General features: G+C 39.5%; 1 protein-coding gene across 4 annotated transcripts in view; it reads right to left on the bottom strand.

The window, feature by feature from the left end:
• Positions 1–1132: 1132 nt before the first annotated feature.
• AUH (AU RNA binding methylglutaconyl-CoA hydratase) overlaps positions 1133–20292 on the bottom strand; it is a 192780-nt gene continuing 173620 nt past the window's right edge. For 3 of the 4 annotated variants that reach the window (XM_043927263.1, XM_043927262.1, XM_043927260.1), the window contains 3 exons: positions 17178–17228; positions 15953–16000; positions 11463–12083 (listed from right to left, as the gene is read on the bottom strand). In XM_043927263.1, coding sequence (XP_043783198.1) covers positions 12006–12083; positions 15953–16000; positions 17178–17228 — 177 coding nt within the window. In that variant the 3' untranslated portion in view covers positions 11463–12005. Of the gene's footprint in view, positions 3862–11462; positions 12084–15952; positions 16001–17177; positions 17229–20292 lie in introns of those variants that run through there. The other variant, XM_043927261.1, reaches the window with a different exon arrangement.

Raw genomic sequence — 20292 nt, forward strand, 5'->3', positions numbered from 1 at the left:
AGACATACATGTAATACATCAAATCGCAATCCATCATGTTTGATGTTCTTGAGCAATACTGTTAGCGAGAAACTATTACTTAATCTTGCCAGTATTATCCAAAGAGAACACTTGCGAAATAAGACAAACATGCTGTAATTACTACATGAATAAAGAGTCTGTGTAGCATAAACTGTTTCTGTAACATCAACACAGGCTCTAGTGTAGCACACCAGTAATTAGCCAAGTTAACAATGGCCAATATGTTTGAGGAGCTATGAGAATTAACAGTGCCAGTGGAGGTGTGAGGACTCTGAAAAACTACGTGTTGTTCTCAACGACACCGTAACTGAAAAATTCTTCTGAAACTTAACCCAGGGACAACTATACATTCTAGGTACCAACTGGAATATAGCTAGTTTCCCAGCAGATATTAGAAATAATCAAATCAGTAAGTGTTATTTTCATTATACTTTTTCTTGTAAGAAAGAACTCTTGGATTCCATCATTAACAAACTCTTACTGTATTTGAAATCTTGCCCAAGATCTAACAAGTTCAAATTAATAAGCTGCTTTGTCATTATAGCCTTCATGTTCAACAATGGAACATGCATTTAACCACACAGAAGAAAAGTTTATATTTCTCCTAAAACATAAAACACTTATAAATGCTAGAATTGCAGTAATTAACTCTTGACTTTTATTATTTGAACTCTGCATTTATGGATTGACTTGCTTTAATCTTCAGCTATCAGTTTAGCCACTGGTGGTTGAATGAATACAAATTCTCAGCAGACCAATCCAACTCATGACAAGGAGGGGGCAGCCTCAGTTGGAGCAGAAAATATCTGTTTCCTGAGTCCACCTTCAGAGCATACAATTAAAAGACAACACAGCAATAAACCCTATCCTTTACTGACTGCAGATAAACTTTACATTTTGGCTGCAAATATTTGGGGCTGAAATAATAACAATAGTAAATATTATATTGGTGAAAATTATTAACATATTATTAATATTAATAGTTAATGATTAATATATTATTATTGTTATTCAACAGACATCAGTTTATTCAATAGACATAAATTCTGATGTACCAGAGGTCAGACAGCTACTCTGAATACTTTATTTATCAATAATATCGCTTGATACACACAGTTGCATTAGAATCAGCTGGATGAGTCACATCAGTGGGAATGGTACAGTGAGAATCTCCAAAAGCTTCTCCTCTATGGAAGCAATAATTGTTAAAATCAAAGTTTACAGAACTTTGGAATTCAACCAAAGACTTGCAACAATCCAAAGAACATTTGATCATGAAAGATGACTGAATCTCAATGAGAACATTAAGCTCTGTGACTTTTTAAAGATTTATTTATTTATCTTATTTTTTGGCTGTGGTGGGTCTTCATTGATGCACATGGGCTTTCTCTAGCTGTGGTGACTGTCGTATATCCAGCCTCCTTTCTAAACCCCTTGTACATCTTGAAAGTCAACAGCTTCAAAATCAGTATAGCCGTGACCTGACTACCACCATGTAAATAGCCTTCCCACAGCCCTCCTCCTAGAAATTTGTATTATCTGACCTGTCCGGCAGCTCCTTGGAAAATCAATTAGTGGTAAAACCCCACTCGTATCAAAAGGCTTGCCTTTATCTGAGCTGACTCAGAGCTCCCTCACTGTGAGCAGATTTTTCAACGGGAGTACTTGTGGAAAACAACCAGTGACCAGTTTAGCATCCAAATTGTCTGAGGCAGTGATTACAGTTGACACAAACAAGAAAGTGACCAAAACACTGAAAATGAGAAAAGGGGGACTGCGATGCCCGCAAGGGGCTCTGTGAAGCTCTGACACACTCCTAGTAACGCAGAATGCAGTGTGCACACGCAGGGCTGTATGTACAACCAGGAATGACTTGAGGAGGCCCTCTTACCTCTGGTTGACCTTGAGGCTCTGTACAAACAGGAAGTGAAGACTAAACCAAAGTTGCCCATTGCCTGACCAAGCATTCATGACATGCACCAACACGCTAGTATTCTTGCCTGGGAAATCCCTGGACAGAGGAGCCTGGTGCGGTACAGTTCATGGGGTCACAAAAGAGTCGGACATGACTTAGCAACTAAACAAGAAGAGGATAATTCAAATCCACGCAAAAAATTAGGTGTACTGATAAAACTAATTATTATACACATATTAAAAACAGTAGAAATTATTTTTCAGTTTGTGACTTTATCCCTCCCACCAGAATTCAAAGACAACTGCATAAATTAATCTTTATAAAGCTATTCGTACAGATTTATAATGCATAAAGGTTTAATTTATATGGTTATAGTAGTACAGAGGAAGGGAAGGGTACAAAGCTACATTAGAGCAGATGTTTTATGTACTATTGGAATTAAGTTGGTATTAATCCAAGATAGATTTATAAGTTAATATTGCAATTTCCCAAAAAACTATTATGAAAACAAGTCCAAAGTTGCAAACAGTATGTGAAACGACCAGGGAGTTAAAATGGTACACTAGCAAGTGTCTGTTGAACACAAAGAAAGCAGTAATGCAATAAGAGAGGAACAAAAAGATGTGACATGTAGTAAACAAATAGCAAAATGGCAGATGTAGATATCACCTTATCAATAATTACATTAATTGTAAATGGTTAAACCCTCCATCAAAAGGAAGAAGAAGCAGAATGAATTAAAATAACATAATCCAACTCTGCGCTGTCTACATGAGGCAGGCTTTAGATTCAAAGACATAAGGAGGTTGAAAGCAAAAGGATTGGAAAACTATACCATGTAAAGAGCAATCAAAAGAAAGCTGGCGTATCTACACTAACATTAGATAAAACAAACTTTAAGATAAAAACTCTATGAGATAGTGAAGGACAGGGAAGCCTAGTATGCTGCATCCATGGGGTTGCAGAGAGTTGGACATGACTGAGCGACTGAACAAAGATAAAAACAGTTGGTACAGATAAAATAAAGAAGAATATTTTATAATAATAAAATTGTTAATCCACCAAGAAGACATAATAATTATAAATATATATGCATAGCAGCAAAGTTGAAAGTGAATGAAGAAAAACTGACAGAACTAAAGGGAGAAATACACAATTCAACAATAATAATTGCAGACATCAATACCTCCCTTTCTATGATGGACAGACCAACTAGACAGATGATCAAGTAGAAAATAAAAGAACGAAGCAAGACTACAAACTAATGAGATTTAATAAAACACTTCTTCCACCAACAGCACAAACACATTCTTCTCATATACACATGAAATCTTTTCCAGGATAGATTATATGTTAGGCCATAAAACAAGTCTCATTAAAATGCCAAGAACTGAAGTTATACAATGATGTGACTGAAGTGGGTTCACCAAACAATATGGAATTAAATTTAAAATCAATATTATAAGGAATCTGGGATATTCACAAGGCTGTAAAAATTTAGGAACACAATCCTAAAAACCCCAAAGGGTCAAAAGACAAATAACACAAGGCAAATTATAAAATACATTGAGATGAATGAAAACAAAATTGCATGTCAGTGTCCCAATACCGTCTTCAGATTCAGCAACTCACTAGGAGGAGTCACAGGAGTCAGCAAATATTAACAGCTATGGCATGCTACATAATCAAAAGGATACAAGCAAAAGCAGCAAATGAAACAAGGTAGGGGCAGAGATCAGGGGAGACGGTCACATGCTTCTGAGGGTGTTCTCCAAGCAGAGTCACACAGGGTAAGTTTAACTCCTCTAGTAATAAATTACAACAATATGCGAAGTGTGTCCAACATCTCATTAGAGACTCAGAGACCAGGGTTTTTGCTGGGGAGTAATCATGTAGGCATACCCCAACTGGCAAATATCCAAACTCTGTAATCAAAAAAGGAAATCAGGTGTTTAGCATAAACCATATTGTTTGTACAAACAGTTTAGATATAACTTATCAGTTCTGCAAACGGTGGGAATTGTACATCATCTAAGTTCCCCAAGGCAGGCCAAGGATCAACCTTGAATCAGTCCTTCCAAGGATAGCAGTTCAGACCTATTATACTAACTTCTCCAGAAACATATCCAAATTTATGGGATATAACCAAAGCATTCTTAGAGATACATGCATAGTTGTAAATGCCTAAGTTAAAAAGATCTCAAATCAAATAACCTAACATTCTATCATAAGGAATTAGAAAAATATGAGCAAACTAGACCCAAACCAAGTAGAAGAAAGGATATAACAAATATTAGGGTCAAAATAAAAGAAATAGAGAACAAGAAAACAGTGAAGAAAAATCAACAAAATAAAAATTTGCCTCATTAAAAAGCAACAAAATTGACAAACCTAGACAGACTGACCATGAAAAAAAAAAGAGAGAAGACTAAAATCAGTAATGAAAAAGAGGACTATAAAGGAATACTATAAACTGTGTGTAAACAAATGAGATAACCTAAGTGAAACAGAAAAAATCCAAAAAGACACAAACTATTGAAATTACAACATATTTCCCAACAAATACTTGTACACCCGTGCTCACAGCAGCATTATTTATAACAACCAAAAAGTGGAAATGACTATAAAAAATTCATCAGCTGGTGAATGGATAAACAAAATGTGGTATATACATACAGTAGAATATTTCCAGCCATAAAAAGAAGTTAAGTACTGATATACGTTACACCAGGGATACGTCTTGAAAACATTATGTTGAGTGGAAAAAAATCAGACATAAAAGACTATATATTGTATAATTCTATTTATATGAAGTATTTAAAGTAGGCAAATCCAGAGACAGAAAGTAGATTAGTGATTACTAGGGGCTGGGGGTAGGGGCAATCAAGACTGACTGGTAATGGGTACAGGGCTTCTTTTCAGGGTGATGAAAATATCTAGAATTAGACAGTGGTCATGGTTGTACAACTGTGAACATACTAAAATCACACACTTGTACACTTGAATGGGTGACCTTTATGGTATGTGAATTTACAGTTCAAAGGAAAGTTTACCAAGGTGGCTTTTATCTCAATATCAATTTTAGGGCTCCAAACAGAGAATCAATTCAGAAGTTATGGAGCAGAGTCCCCAAAACACATCTTGGTGATGCCTTTTCCAGGTTCCAGCAGCTTTGGAACTATCTGTCCTCAGGTTGGATGAATCGACGAGAGGAAGTCTTTTTTTCCCTCATAGATGTGGCCTCCATTCCGAATCTGCTGAAGACCTCAGCCAGGTAAGCCTGGTCCACACCAGGACTTGGCTGTCTCCTTTCCCTGGTCCCTTTAACCACAATACTCCTCACATTCACTTTCCAAGACTAGCTTATACCTGCGGGAACTTAAAAATGCCAGGTCTGTCTAGTTTTTCAGGAAATTTGACATATATTTTCAGATCTACACAAGCGAACATTTTTTAATACCCATAGCAAATGAGAGATCACACACTCTACCTGAACTCACCACCATCGTGGATGGGCTGGGATACACACCCTGTTAGTCTTTTTAGAAGAGTGGCTGGACAATCACAAGTCACATACACATTCCCACAAAGACCATAGCAAAAAAAATACCTTTTCATATTAGATGAACACCTTTCGTCGTGTCTTGTAAGCATCTGAGTCACTGATAGGTAATATGTATAATATGCATAATTATACCAATCAAACCATTCCAATAATTACATTTCTTTCCACCAAGTCAGATGTGGGATGTCATTTCCTGTCTTTTATGGCACAAAATACATTTCTTGTATTTTTAAAACGCTCAAAATAAGGCCAACTCATGAGCAAGTTCTAGGCTTCATAAAAAGTTTGTTTCAGAATAGTGTTAACAGACAACTCAAAAGAAATGTTACTCAATGTAGGAGAGGCGGTGAGGAGTTTGAACTTTTCTCAGTTGCCAAACTGCTCTTCACTTTCTGTAAACTGCACAAAGGATTCATTCAGAAAGGTTTAGAGGCTGAAAGTGAAAGTGACTCAGACTACTTTCAGAAAGGTCAAGAAGTGCATTTGCCCATCCCAGTGCCTCTGAAACCTAGGCCTGTGAACAAAACGACTAAACGCACACAGTTCCTTCGTGAGCTCTCACTTGATGCCACAGTGATTTTTACTATTTCTCTTAGAATCCAGGCGCTGCTCTGTGAAATGGGTTCATAAGAGACTGCGTTTGCAGAACATTTGACAACCAGTCTTTGAAAAGGCATTAGGACTGAACCTTGGCAGTGGGATGTGGGGGGTAGACAGGGCAGGCACCCCGCCTTGTTCCCACGGCTCAGTGGCCGTAGGGACCAAACCTCCTAGTATCTCCTCTGTGACAGGAAGGCCACCAGGCAGCCATGTGAAAGCCAACAGGATGAGAGAAAATGGACAATCCGCCCGTCCCAGCCCTCAAAACTGGTACTATAAACATGGCATTCAGGCCTAAGGATGAAAGTGAAACTGGCAGTGGCTCAGTCGTGACTGACATTTTGCAACCCCATGGACTGTAGCCCGCCAGGCTCTGCTGTCCATGGAATTCTCGAGGCAAGAGTACTGGAATGGGGAGCTATTCTCTTCTCCAGGGGATCTTCCCAACCCAGGGATCGAACCTGGGTCTCCTGCATTGCAGGCAGATTCTTTACTGTTTGGGCCACCAGGGAAGCCTAAGGATACTTTTTCTCAGAATATTAAAAGAACTACTGCTAAGTTATGGATTATCCCAAAGGCCAAAGTAGTTATTAAACACAGACCCACTTAGGCAGGTCACTGCTTTCGGTGCTTCTTTATGACCCGACTCGCTAGTGAGCTGCCTTTGCAGCCACGTATTTCCCATCTCTTCAGCCTGTGTTGAGATTGAAGGGGAGCCATTGGATGACTTCTGGGACAGAGCTGAGTTGGAGCAACTGTCCTCTGCCCCAACCCCTTGCCCACTTTCTTCTTCAACCTCAGTGGCCCGGGAGCAGATCTACACAAGCGAACATTTTTTAATACCCATAGCAAATGAGAGATCACACACTCTACCTGAACTCAGGAGTACCTGAGTTCTCTGTGTGTGGATAAACATAGAACAGAGCAGAAGAGGAGTGTTGGGGGTGGGGACCTGTGTGGCTTCCTCTGGCCCCTGGCAGCCTCGAAGGTTCCAGTTTCACACTGTAGTTCTAAAAAAACAGCCACCAGGTTTCCCCAACCTCTTGTTTCCTGGGTGAATGTCCAGGTTCCTGAACATGACCCTGAACTGGGCGTGGTTGTGAGACCCGCCTACCTATTCCAACAGGTCTCTTTTGAAACACACACAAAAAAATCAAACATCACCACCACTTCTGTAGATGACCTTACTGATTCCACAGCCCTTTTGCATGGACACGCCCAATCTGTCTTTGCAGGGATCACGAATGACTATTGGATTCCTTTATAGGTGAAGAAACAGGCTCAGAGGGAGGAGATGCTTTTACCAAATGGCCTCATCACTGGTTTCAGAAGAGTTGAAACTTGGGTGAAAAACGCCTGTGTGCTTTCCATAAAAGCACAAAGTGAATCTACAAACACCTGAAACTGTGACATTGAGAAGCGAATACAAGACTCGCGGTGGGCCTGACCAGCGCAGAACAGAGCAAGAGACTCATCATTCTTCCCCAGCAGCAGCATGGGGTGCTCTCGACCCACACGCGCTTCTTTCTGATGGGTATTCTTACCAAACATGAGTGCTCAGACTCACTGTCCACAGCTGCCAAGACTGGCTCCATATCCTCCAGGTGTCATGATGAGCGTCGGGGGCTCTGAATTCAGAATGCCCACCACAGACATAGCTCTGGCTTCAGTTTCTTAAACGATAAAATGACAAACCCATTTCCTAAGGTGTTTAAGTATTGGATGTGACCAGGTAGGCAAAGGGCTTCATTTAGAGACGCTGAGCAGGCAACCCTGTAACCATCACACTGTCTGCCCCTGTCTTCTGATCCCTCAATACGCACACTTAGTGTCTCGCCAAGTCACAAGAAAACTAGAACCACTTTGGGCAAAGGTTGACACACATCTATTGGTAGTCTTTGGTTGTGCTGTTCAGATGTTTTCAGGCTTAACAGAAATGACAAGTCAACAGTATCAGGTTCGGTCCCGGACTCCAGCACCCGTTTCCTGCTCTGGATCCCAGGAATAACCAGCACCTCTCCTTTCCTGGATGCTCTGAAGAGTAAACAACTGCACATGGACACACCTGGAGGTATTTAGGCTTCCTATGTTGTAGTCATCATCATCATAACAATACCCAGCTCTAATTCTCTTGTCGCCGGTACATTAATATCTTCAATGATATTGTCAAACTGTTCCCTTGAATCCAAACATGTAATACTGTGTATTCTATACTTCAAAATGGGATTGACACCCTGGTGGCTATGAGCTCACTTTGCTGGTCCCAGGGAACTGCCAGCTCACTGTAGAAGGGTCACCTTCCAACTTTGAAGCTGGTGCTCCATGGATGAATGTTACAAAGGCTGGCCCTGACCACATGAGAGGTATGTGTCTTCGTGGGTCCTTGGGGTCTTTTATTCTCCCCTTCAGGTACCCAGCTCTCTCGTATTACCCTGGGGTTTGGTTTGAAAAACAAACATTGTGCACCAAACTGTTTGATGATTAGGAGCCAGCCCTCTGAGGGGTAGCTGAGTTTTGGGATGTTCCCCAAAAGACATCTGAAACAGTGAGTTTTCAGGGCTTGAGATCCACAAATATTTTGAGCAGTGTTTCAGCCTCCTACCTGCCAAAATATCCCCAACCACATTTCACAATCTATAACCTGTTTCCTCAACACAGAAGAACAGCTCTTCATTTTATCAAAATATTATCAAGTAACTTTGAAATGCTGTTATTTTTTTTGTGTGTGTGATGCATGTACAAGTCCTGTTTAAATATGAGAAAATTTCTATTGTCTTCTGATAAAATCCGATAAATGTCAACACACACATTAGTTGATATTTAACTAGGTGAGTAGACAAACAATAACAGCAGGATTAAACATTTAAAATGTTTGCCTACCTGTCAGGATTTTTGGACCCCAAATAAAAACAAATGTAGGGTCTCCCTTAACTAGAAGATGGAGTTGAGATCAAGTGAGGAAATGGGCCAGTGGGTAGCCAGCTATGAGTCCATTTGAAAAACAAGCATTTTCTGTAATTATGCTATCCACAAAATGACACCCAATTACTCTAGCCCGTATCCAGAGCACTATTCTATGTACTGTCAGAAAAGTTAACACTGTATGACAAGCCAATTTTTTTGACAGCCAGAAGGGGAAAAAAGGCACTGGAAAGCCAGGTGTTTTTTATTGAAAACAACACAAATTTGAAATGACCCTTTAAATCACAGAAAATGAGTCACAGGAAATCCGAGTCCTCTCTCAGCCGTGATTATAAGTCCTCTCTTGACTCAGAACCTCTGTAACTTGGATACCTCTTTTCCTTCCAGAGATAAGTTATAAATTAACCAGCACTACGTTACCTCAAAACTAGTAGGTCTCCTGCTCTGAGATAACACGGAATGTTTTTGCCCTGAATTGTAAATGTGCCTGGTTAATCATCCTCCCTCTCAGTCGCCTTTAACTCTATCTGAATGTATGGCTACATCCACTGCATTTCTGGCTTGCTGCGTCGACTTGACGTGATTTCAGTTTAAGGACTTGAAAACACTCTACATTCTGGAGGAAAACAAAAGAAGTCGGGGCTCATCTGTCAGAGCAGGTGCTCCCTCTGGAAAAAGCAGCTCTCCCACCTTCCCCGACAGCCAGCCATTGGACCTCAACCTGGGTGGAGTGTTAGGACCACGCCCCAGCAAGACTGCTCTGCTAAAGGGAAAACCAAGAGAGATGCAAATGGCTGTAGAGACAGCTGAGCAGACACGTGGAAGTTAACTACAGGAGGATGTCTTTGCTTTCAGATATACTCCAGTGACTTAATCAGAACTTGTTAGATTAAATTGTGTTCAATCAGCAGCAGACTACAAATCTAAGACAGGAGAGACAAGTCACTCAGCACACTCAATTTTCCCCATGAACATAATTATTTCCTATTCAGAAAAGAAGTGGCCTTTGAACATGTCATGGACAGAGAAAAATGGTCCCGAAACCTCTCAGTTTAGTTCAGTTGCTCAGTCGTGTCTGACTCTTTGAGACCCCATGGACTGCAGCATGCCAGGCCTCCCTGTCCAACACCAACTCCCAGAATTTACTCAAACTCATGACCACTAAGTCAGTAATGCCTTTAAAGGACCACAAAAACAAGGACCAGCACTTTATTTGCAAATTATCTTGTAGGAAATGAATGGTACAACTTTGTCAGCAAAGTGTACACAGCAGCAGATACAATCACCACAGCCGAATGTGAATTTTAATAAACTTTCATACAACGCTGATCAGTCAGCAAATGTCATGGTCTGCACCGTGTCAGTGGCCAAGGCGACAAAGGGCACAGGGCTGCCCGTAGCGCAAGGGTGTGAACAGTAAGCAGGCCTGCCTCTTGGCAAGGTCACCATCAGACGAGGGTAAGTTCATGCTTCTCTCTCTCAAGGATTTGAGAGTCAAGACTGAGAGTTCAGTTTCTCGAATTAAAAGCTAAGTTTCGATGATTTCAAAAATTCCAAGTCTATATTTGCTTTCCAAGAACGAAGTAGCTGTGGTGAGCATGGAAATGCATGAGACAGGCAGTCCCCCACGTGCTGTAGTGAACGTGTAGTGTAGTGAACTGTAGTGTAGTGTAGTGAACTTGACTTCACTACAATGAAGCACAGCTACAGTGTCTGGGGACGGTGGGGCACCCCAAAGCTGACAAATAACAGGAGCGGGTGGGTCCCAGAAAAGGGAGGCTTTGCTGGTGCTGCTGGACTCAGCCTGGGATGCAGCCCCAGAAAGCAGTGAGGTTTGATAAAAAGAATACAAAATAAAGCTAGCTCAGATTCATTCAGGGAGCGTACTGTTCATCTCCCTTTTGCTGAACTACGTAGCTAATTCCCACACACTTCCTATCTGCCCCCCAGGCAAAGCCATATAAACTCACATGACCCCGGAGCCCCTGCATCTCTAGGTGCTTACCTGGACAGGGTTAGAAAGGTATGATGGTTGTTAGGTGGGGGATAAAGGGTTGCTGTGTTCACCTTCTTTCCTTACTGAAATCAGGTGCAAAGAGCTAAGGAGAAGGAAGCAAAGAGCAAGCCCTGCTTCACCCTTAATCCAGGACCAAGGCACTTCACTGGGCCAACCTTGGTACACCATTTTACTTCTGGGTTAGGCCAGGGAGCCAGGCCACTGGCTAGGAGGGCTCCGAGGTTGTTCCAGGCCTTCAGTTGGCTGTACAAGGCCTTTGGCCCCAATCTCTGATTGGATTAATTCTCCATCATCCACACTGTATTCTAAGACTGACTACATAAAGAGGTCACCTGATAGAATCAGCAGTGGACAGGGGGATTCTTCTAAAATCCAACATGCAATGACTTACTCAATACAAAAAGAATGGGGTAAGAGAAAAATTTCCAGGTTTTCTTTTCACTAATTTTATTCATATTTGGTAATTTTCACTCAGAATCCTATCAACTCCTTTTTCAGTGTGAGATGTAAGTCTGTAGGTCCATTATATACAATCCCTTAGAAACTTTATTTGGTATAACTTCACATTTTTGGTGTATAGAAATAAAATTTATTTTTATACTATAGCACAGGAGACATACAATCAATATTTTTTTCCTAGAGTGTATAATATATAAATTATTCACATTAAAAAAATTCAGAACAGAAAGCCTCATATGCAGGAGGTATTTAAAAATGTATACCTAATTTTGAATTGGTGTTTTTGACAGTATACACAGCTAGCTTTACAAATCTGAATGAGTATGATGATACATATTTGAACAAAGTACGCATATGGGCCCACTCCAGATACTTAATTCAGTACACAGGTAACTCGTTCTTCACTTTGGTCACTGCAATTCCAGGTGCTGAGGCATATGTGGATCTGAAAGGTACTTTCAGGAGTATTATTTCTTACACTGGCATTTTAAAGATTTGTGTTTCTTCTATTCTCCTTTATAGCGAGGGGTCCTTTTCTCTTTAAAAGCAAGAAGACCTTCAAGTCTGTCTTTTGTTGGAATGGTCTAAGAGAAGCAAAACAGTATGTTATCTGTGCCCAAAATGAGAAACAACTATAAAAGTTTAATGAGCTTTATCTAAGGAAACTAATTAGAAGACAATCTAAAATTGTAAAATCATCTGAAAAATTTAAATTACGTGAACAAATTTATCATTCTAACTCCAATATACTTTTTTCTTCCATTTTATTAAACATACTTCAACACAATTAAGAGTTTATTTTTTAGACAATTTTAGGTCTACTAAAAACCTAAGCAGAAAGTTCAGAGTTCCCATATACTCCCCTTAAGCCCCTCATTGTTCCCCCTATTATTAACATCCTTTATTAATGTGGTATATTTGTTATGACTAATGAGCCCATACTGACACAATATTATTAACCAGTCCATAGTAACATTAGGGATATTCTATGGGTTTTGACGAACACATAATGTCATGTATCTGCCATTAATTACAGCATCACAGAAAACAAGTTCACTGGCTACACATCCCTAATGCTCTATCTAGTCATCCCTGACCACCCTCCCCCCGCCCCATGTCTTTTCCAGAAGGTCACATAGTTGGGAGTCATATAGTATGGACTTTTAAGATTAAAATTCATTATTTAGCAATATGTATTTAAGGTTCCTTCTTGTCTTTTCCTGGCAGAGTAGCTCATGTCCTTTCACTGCTGAGTAACAAAGACCCCACTGAATGGATATATTAATACCACAGCTTTTATCCATTCACCTACTGAAAGTCATCGTGGTTGTTTCTAAGCTTTACAAAACTTAGGAATAGCAGCTTTATAAAGCTGCTGTAATAAACACCACTCTGTAGCTTTTGTGTGGACACAGGTTTTCAACTCATTTGGGTAAATGCAAAATTGCATGATCACTAGGTCATGTGGTAAAATTATATAAGAAATGGCTAAACTGTGAAATCCTGTCTTATGTGCATTTCTTAACGTCATATGATGTGGACCATATTTACTTATGCTTATCTGCCTTCTGTATACCTATTTTGGTGAGGTATCTCTTCAGATCTTATACCTTCTTTTTTTTTTTAATTATTTATTTATTTTACTTCACAACATTGTATTGGTTTTTGCCATACATTGACTTGAATCCACCATGGGTGTACTATTTCTTACTATAAAAGCTATTTGAGTTTTGAAAGTTCTTTTTACATCTTGGATATAAGTCCTTTATCAGATATGCTTTGCAAATTATTTTTTCCAGTCTATGGCTTATCTTTCCATTCTCTTCAAAGTGTCTTTTGCAGAGTAGTAAGTTAATCTTAATACACACAATTTTTTTTTCTTTCATGAATTACACTTTTGGCGTTATATCTAAAAAGCCACTGCCAAACTTGAGGTCACCTAGAATTTCTACTATGCTAACTTCAAGAAGTTTTATAGCTTTTCATTTTACATTTAAAAATAAGTCTATAGCTCATTTTCAGTTAATTTTTGTAAAAGGTATAAGGTCAATGTCTAGATTCTTTTTGTTTTTGGTAGTTGAATGTCCGCAGGCTTTTAGTACTATTGATTTTCAAGATGACTTTTCTTCATTGAATTGCCTTTGCTCTTTTGTCAAAGATCAGCTGCCTGTATTTGTATGAATCTATTCCTGAGTTCCCTATTCTGTTTCATTAGCCTGTCTGTCTGTATTTTTGCCAGAACCACACTTTCTCGATGACTGCAGCTTTACTCTAAGTCTTAAAGATGAATAGTGTCATTCCTCCAGCCTTGTTCCTTACTAGTGTGGTGGCTAACCTGTGTCTCTGCACTTCCCATACAAACTCTAGAACTGGTTTGCCAGCATTAAGAAAATAACTTTCTGGCATTTTTATTGGGATTGCACTACACATATGATCAAGTTGGGAAGAAGTGACATCTTAAAATATTGAGTCTTGCTACCCATGAATACGAGCTATCTATTTATTTAAATAGTGATTTCTTTCACCAGAGTTCCTTCTTTAGCTTGGATTATATTGATTTCTGAGTGCTGAACCAGCCTTGCATATCTGAGGAAAAAATATTACTTGGTTGTACCACATAATTCTTTTTATAGATTGCTGAACTTAGTTTGCTATTATTTTGCTGAGAATTTCTATATCTATATTCATGAGAGAGAGTGGTTTACAATTTTCCTTTCTTGTAATATCTTTAGTTTTGTTTATGAGGGTAATACAGTCCTCAGGCTTCCCAGATGGCACTGGTGGTAAAGAACCCATCTGCCAATGCAGGAGACGTAAGAGATGCAGGTTTGATCCCTGGGTTCAGATCCCCTGGAGGAGGGCATGACAACCCACTCCAGGATTCGTGCATGGAGAATCCCATGGACAGAGGAGCCTGGCAGGCTACAGTCCGCAGGGTTGCAGACAGCCAGACACGACTCAAGCGCCAGCGCGCACACACACGCTGTCCTGATGGAATAAGTTAGGAAATGTTCCCCCTGCTTCTATTTTCTGGAAAAGACTGTAGATAATTGGTGTAATTTCTTCATTAAATGTTTGGTAGAATTCACCAGTGAAAAATATCCGGGCCTGGTGCTATTTCAGAAGCTTATTAATTATTGATTTAATCTGTATAAAAAACAGGACTATAAAGATTATCTGTTTTTCCTTGTATGAATTTTGGTATATTTTGTCTTTCAAGGAATTGGTCTATTTCATCTTAAGTTATCAGATTTGTGGCCATACATAGTTCACAGTATTCTTTTATCCTTTCAATGTCAACAGGATCAGTAATAATAACCTTTCTTGCATTTCTAATAAGCTGATTTCAGAACTTTCTTTTCTAATATACACATTTAATGCTATAAATTTCTCTCCAAACATTATTTTTGATGTATTCCCACAAATTTTGATAAGCTATATTTTCATTTTGATTTAGCTCAAAATATATCTTAATTCCTCTTGAAACTTTTTCTTTGATGTATGTCATTTAAAGGCACCCTGTTCAGTCTTATTGAAAAGATGAAATCTCACCATTAATAGGTAGGCTTCCATCTATCTTTCTGCTACTGAGTTTTAGTTTAATTCCCTTGTGGTCTGACAGACTACTTTGTATGATTCCTGTGCCTTTACATTTGATAAGGTGTGGCCAAATATGCTTTTAAAATTTTTCTTCAGACTCTGAGGTTGTCCATTTGTAAGAGGTTTGTAACTTAGTTCATTCGTGGCATGCGTTCAGCAATGACAGGTGGCGATTCACATACTGAACAGAGTCAGCACTCTAGCTCTTGCTTCTAACTCATGACTCTGCCGTGCTTAAACGGGAGCTAACACAGTTTCCAATTCTCAGAAAAGGTGGTGGAACAAAACTCTTGTGCCACTTTACATGCCCTAAAACAAAATATTATCTTTCATTTAAAAAAGGATGGAAGAAAGGGAGGAAGGAAGATTTGTTCCTCTACAAAAAGCCCTATTAATTTGTGTATAAAAAAGAAAACTGTATGTAATTGAATTACTAAACTTTCAGTGGGTAGGAGAAAAGGTTCAGAACATCAGGAAAAGTCAGTGAGTCTCAAACTCTGATGTTCCCAAGAGGCACATGGTCACAGCTGCCTTTCTCCCATCTCTCTGGTCTGGAGTGAGGGTTCAAACCACACCCAGAAAACACAACGGGAGCCAGAGAGACATCTACAGAACAAATGCTACTAACAACTATTCCAAAGGTTTTCTAAATTATGAAGACAAGAGTCATCACTAAGTGAAACAGAATTAGTCACAAGAGCTGGTGATAGTTAAAGAGAAGAAACAAACAATTTCAACCCATTTGTATGATTTTGTAATAGGCGTGATTCGAATCTGCTCATGATATATAATTTAGTTGACTTATACAGAAGGTAAGGGGTATCTGCATTGAATTAGAGATTTTATCACATACCTGAGCATAACATGCTTCTTCTATGGCTAATCCTGTTACTAAATCGACCTGATAATAAAAATATAATTCATTTTAGCAAGAATTACTTTTTAAAAATATGGTATATCAATATAAATTCAAATTTAACAACCTTATTCCAAAAGAACAGAACTCTTTGATGTAATATAGCAAATCAGAAGTATGACCAGCACGAGAAACTTAGTTTGCCTGGGTTCAAATTCTGACTCTACTTTATGCGAGCTGTGTAACCTTGCTTACAGAGGTTATTGAACCTCTTTTGCCTCAGAGAGGTGCATCTGAACAAGTAGCTAATTATAGTACCTACCAAATGGGGTTGTTGGAAGATCAAATGAGTTAATCTAGGTGAAGTCTTTATAAAGTACATAAGATATATCTATATATTGCCTGGCAGCTCAGATAGCAAAGAATTTGCCTGCAATGAAGGAGACCCGGGTTCAATCCCTGGGTCAGAAATATCCCCTGGAGAAGGGAAAGAATTTTAAAAACCCAATCAAATGCCTTAAAACATTTTTTTAAAGGTATTTACTGCTAACAAATTCAACCTTGTTTTACTGCTATGAAGCGCAGGAAAATATAGAACTTCTGGGTCTGTAAGGAAGAAGTATCTTTCTTCAAAATTCCTATAATTTACCTAAAATACAACTGCTATAATGCAAAGCCCAAGTAAATGGGTGCCTGCAGGGATCCCTTGGGCTGCTTACCTCTCCCCTGTCCTGGGGCCTCTGCTCCTTTGGACTACATCTCCAGAGGAACCCCAGGGCTCCCTACAGGGTCTGCATGTGTCTCACTGAAGAAAGCACATGGAGAAGTGAAAGAGGGTCTCCATGCTTAGCAGGAGCTTTGCAACAGGAAGTTCTCCTTAGAAAAAAAATGGTTTTTTGTAATGTGATACTGGTGCTGAGAATACATAGAATACTCTTTTGTTTTGGTTTTCTATGAACTACTAGCCAATAAGTCTATTAACTCAATGGCAAAAATAATAAGCATGTCATACGCTGCAGGGTATAAGTGAAATTACTGGATTCTGTGATTATGATACTGAATCAACTACAGCTATAAGCAGAATGAAATCACTGATGTAGCTAAAAAACACCTCAGTAGCTTTCAGTAATCACAGCAGTAAATATTTTAGAATATTAAAAAATAATGGTTCATTTAAATTAATCTCTACTACCTATTCCAACAAAAAGCTTAGGAAACTCACCTCCATTCCTTGATTAATTGCTAATTTTGCCACTCTCATTGCAACAGGTCCCTAAAATTCAAACAAAACATATTTTAACTATTATTTATGCAAATCATGTTGTACATCTCAGTCAAATTCAGGAAATCCCTTTGGTGGATCCATAGCATAGAAGCAACAATGCCTGTAAGATAACTGACGGAAAATTCATTTTAGGAGATTTGCAAGGCCTTCGGGCTTCCCTGATGGCTCAGAAAGTAAAGAATCATGTGCAATGCAGGAAACGCAGGAGATACAGTGTTAATCACTGGGCTGGGAACATCTTCCACAGGAAGGAACAGCAACCTACTCCAGTATTCTTGCCTGAAAAATCCCATGGCTATAGCCCAAACGGCCACAAAGAATTGGACACAACTGAGTGACTAAGCACGCATGCAAGGCTTTTAACTATTAATAAACCATAATTCTAACAAGCTACTGCACCACCATAGGACGCAGGACCCACGGCATGCTGCAGCACAGCACACTAGATGCTCAGAGGTCGGCAGGTGGCATGTGTCCAATAGAGGGCTTTCCACTGTTCAGCAAATCTCCCTACAAGTTAAGTAGGAAAAGGAAAAGGAGGTAAGAGTGTTTGGCACAATTAGCATACCCATCAGTGGTTTGACAGAAGCTTGGGCTGTATATTGTCACCCTGCTTATTTAATTTATATGCAGAGTACATCATGTGAAATGCCAGGTTAGATGAAGCACAAGCTGGAATCAAGATTGACGGAAGAAATACCAATAATCTCTGATAATGCAGACGGCATCACCCTTATGGCGAAAAGTGAAGAGAAACTAAAGAGACTCTTGATGAAAGTGAAGGAGGAGAAAGTGAAAGAGTGAAAGTTTAAGCTGGTTTAAACCTCAACATTCAGAAAACTAAGATCATGGCATCTGGTCCCATTCCTTCATGGCAAATAGATGGGGGAACAATTGAAACAGTGACAGACTTAATTTTCTTGGGCTCCAAAATCACTGCAGATGGTGACTGTAGCCATGAAATTAAAAGACGCTTGCTCCTTGGAAGAAAAGCTATGACCAACCTAGACAGCATATTAAAAAGCAGAGACATTACTTTGCTGACGAATGTCCATCTAGTCAAAGCTATGGTTTTTCCAGTAGTCATGTATGGATGTGAGAGTTGGACTATAAAGAAAGCTGAGTGCAAAAGAATTGATGCTTTTGAAATGGTGTTTGAGAAGACTCTTGAGAGTCCCTTGGACTGCAAGGAGATCAAACCAGTCAACCCTAAAGCAAATCAGTCCTGAATATTCATGGGAAGGACTGATGCTGAAGCTGAAGCTCCAATACTTTGGCCATCTGATGCAAAGAACTGACTTACTGGAAAAGACTCTGATGCTGGGAAAGACTGAAGGCAGGAGGAGAAGGGGACAACAGATGAGATGGTTGGATGGCATCACTGACTCGATGGACATGAGTCTAAGTCAGCTCCAGGAGTTGGTGATGGACAGAGAAGTCTGGCAGGCTGCAGTCCATGGGGTTGCAATGAGTCGGACATGACTAGAGATTGAACTGAACTGAACTGGGCTGGAGATGAGGCTGATGCTCTTGACTAACATGGGAATTCAGATAGCATCTGTTGGCTTGCTTTGGCAGCACATATACAGATAGCATCTGTTTTAGGTAGTGGATCTGTATTCTTCTTCCCTGGGCATCAATAATTAATCACAATGATGATGTACTAGTAAAGACATGTCCTTCAGGCAGTACTCCCATATTACACAAAAGTCCAAATGAGTTCTTTAGATGTGTGAGGGTCAAAACTGAGAGTCCTCTGCGAGGAGGTTTTATCTTAGAAAACCACAATCCTCCAGATGGAATTTATTTGATCATATTTAAAATTCCTGAAAATTGTTATGAGCGATGAATTAGAATTCAATGGTATAGTTTAAAGCATCTTTTGAATTAAAATGCAAGAGGTTCTAAATAAGAGGCACAATAAAGGACTCCAGTAAGTGCATAAATGTATGATGGCATGTTTTTTTTTCGGTTATCAGTTTTAATCTACCTAAATTTTCTTCCTAAATCATATGCTGAAAAATTTTAAGACCCTGCAATTTTCTGAGACTTAGGCAAGTATCTTAGGTAGAATTCTTCCAAATGTAATTTGTATGTACTAGTTTTCTTTAAGATCAACAATTCACTAAAAAACAAAATAAAACAAAACAAAACAGAGTACTCCTCTCAATGAGAATTTTATCCTTTCACTTTTATCACCAGCTGACCCAGACAAATGCTGGCCAGACTTCCATATGCACACAAGTCCCTAGGTCCCTTGTTAAAACGGTGACACTGATTCAGGGTTGGGGGTGGGCGGTGCTCCCAGGGGATGCCTGGACTGCTGGTCCACAGACCACACTTTGGGCAGCAAGGTTTAGGAAACTGGAGAAATAGGAAAATGAAAACACTATTAGATATAACGCTTATTCAATTAGCTTCTTTTTTAAAATATGAAACCAGTGCCTCTTCTATATATACAAACTATTTTTTTCCTCAGAAAAACAGAAGTAGATACACACAAATACAGAAATCACGCAGAAATCCTAATTGTTTAAAAGTTTCCTAATTACTTAGAGACTAATCATGTACTAACAAGATCTTTAAAAATAAAAATTATTCCACCTCAAATTCTGTGTGCATACAGTTTCACAGTTACACATTTTCCGAAGTCATCTGACATCTCCCTTCAGCTGGGGGAAAAATAATGTTAGCAATTAATGTTCTCAGAGGGGTGTCCTTCAGATGAAAAGGATGATGAGGACAGCCTGGTTTACCACATGGCAGGGTGCAGTCAGATGTCAGTTTGGAGGTGGGGAGGAGGAGGCTCTAGGGTGGGGTGAGCTGCGGGCACAGAGAGAGAGAAAGAGAAAGAGAGCGCGCATGTGTGTGAGCAAGATCGCATACGAGAGAGCCAGTTCTCAGGAGTGAGATGAAGAATGGAACCACAGAGGCACCAAGGGGCTAATGAGCCACCCGCCACCCCAGCGGAGATCTGTAACAGGGAGCTGACCACTCACATCCAAGGACCATGGGAGGCTGTGGATCTCAGAACTGGAATTACGCCCAAACC

Source organism: Cervus elaphus, chromosome 16 (assembly GCF_910594005.1).
Source record: "Cervus elaphus chromosome 16, mCerEla1.1, whole genome shotgun sequence".
NCBI classification, from domain to species: Eukaryota; Metazoa; Chordata; class Mammalia; order Artiodactyla; family Cervidae; genus Cervus; species Cervus elaphus.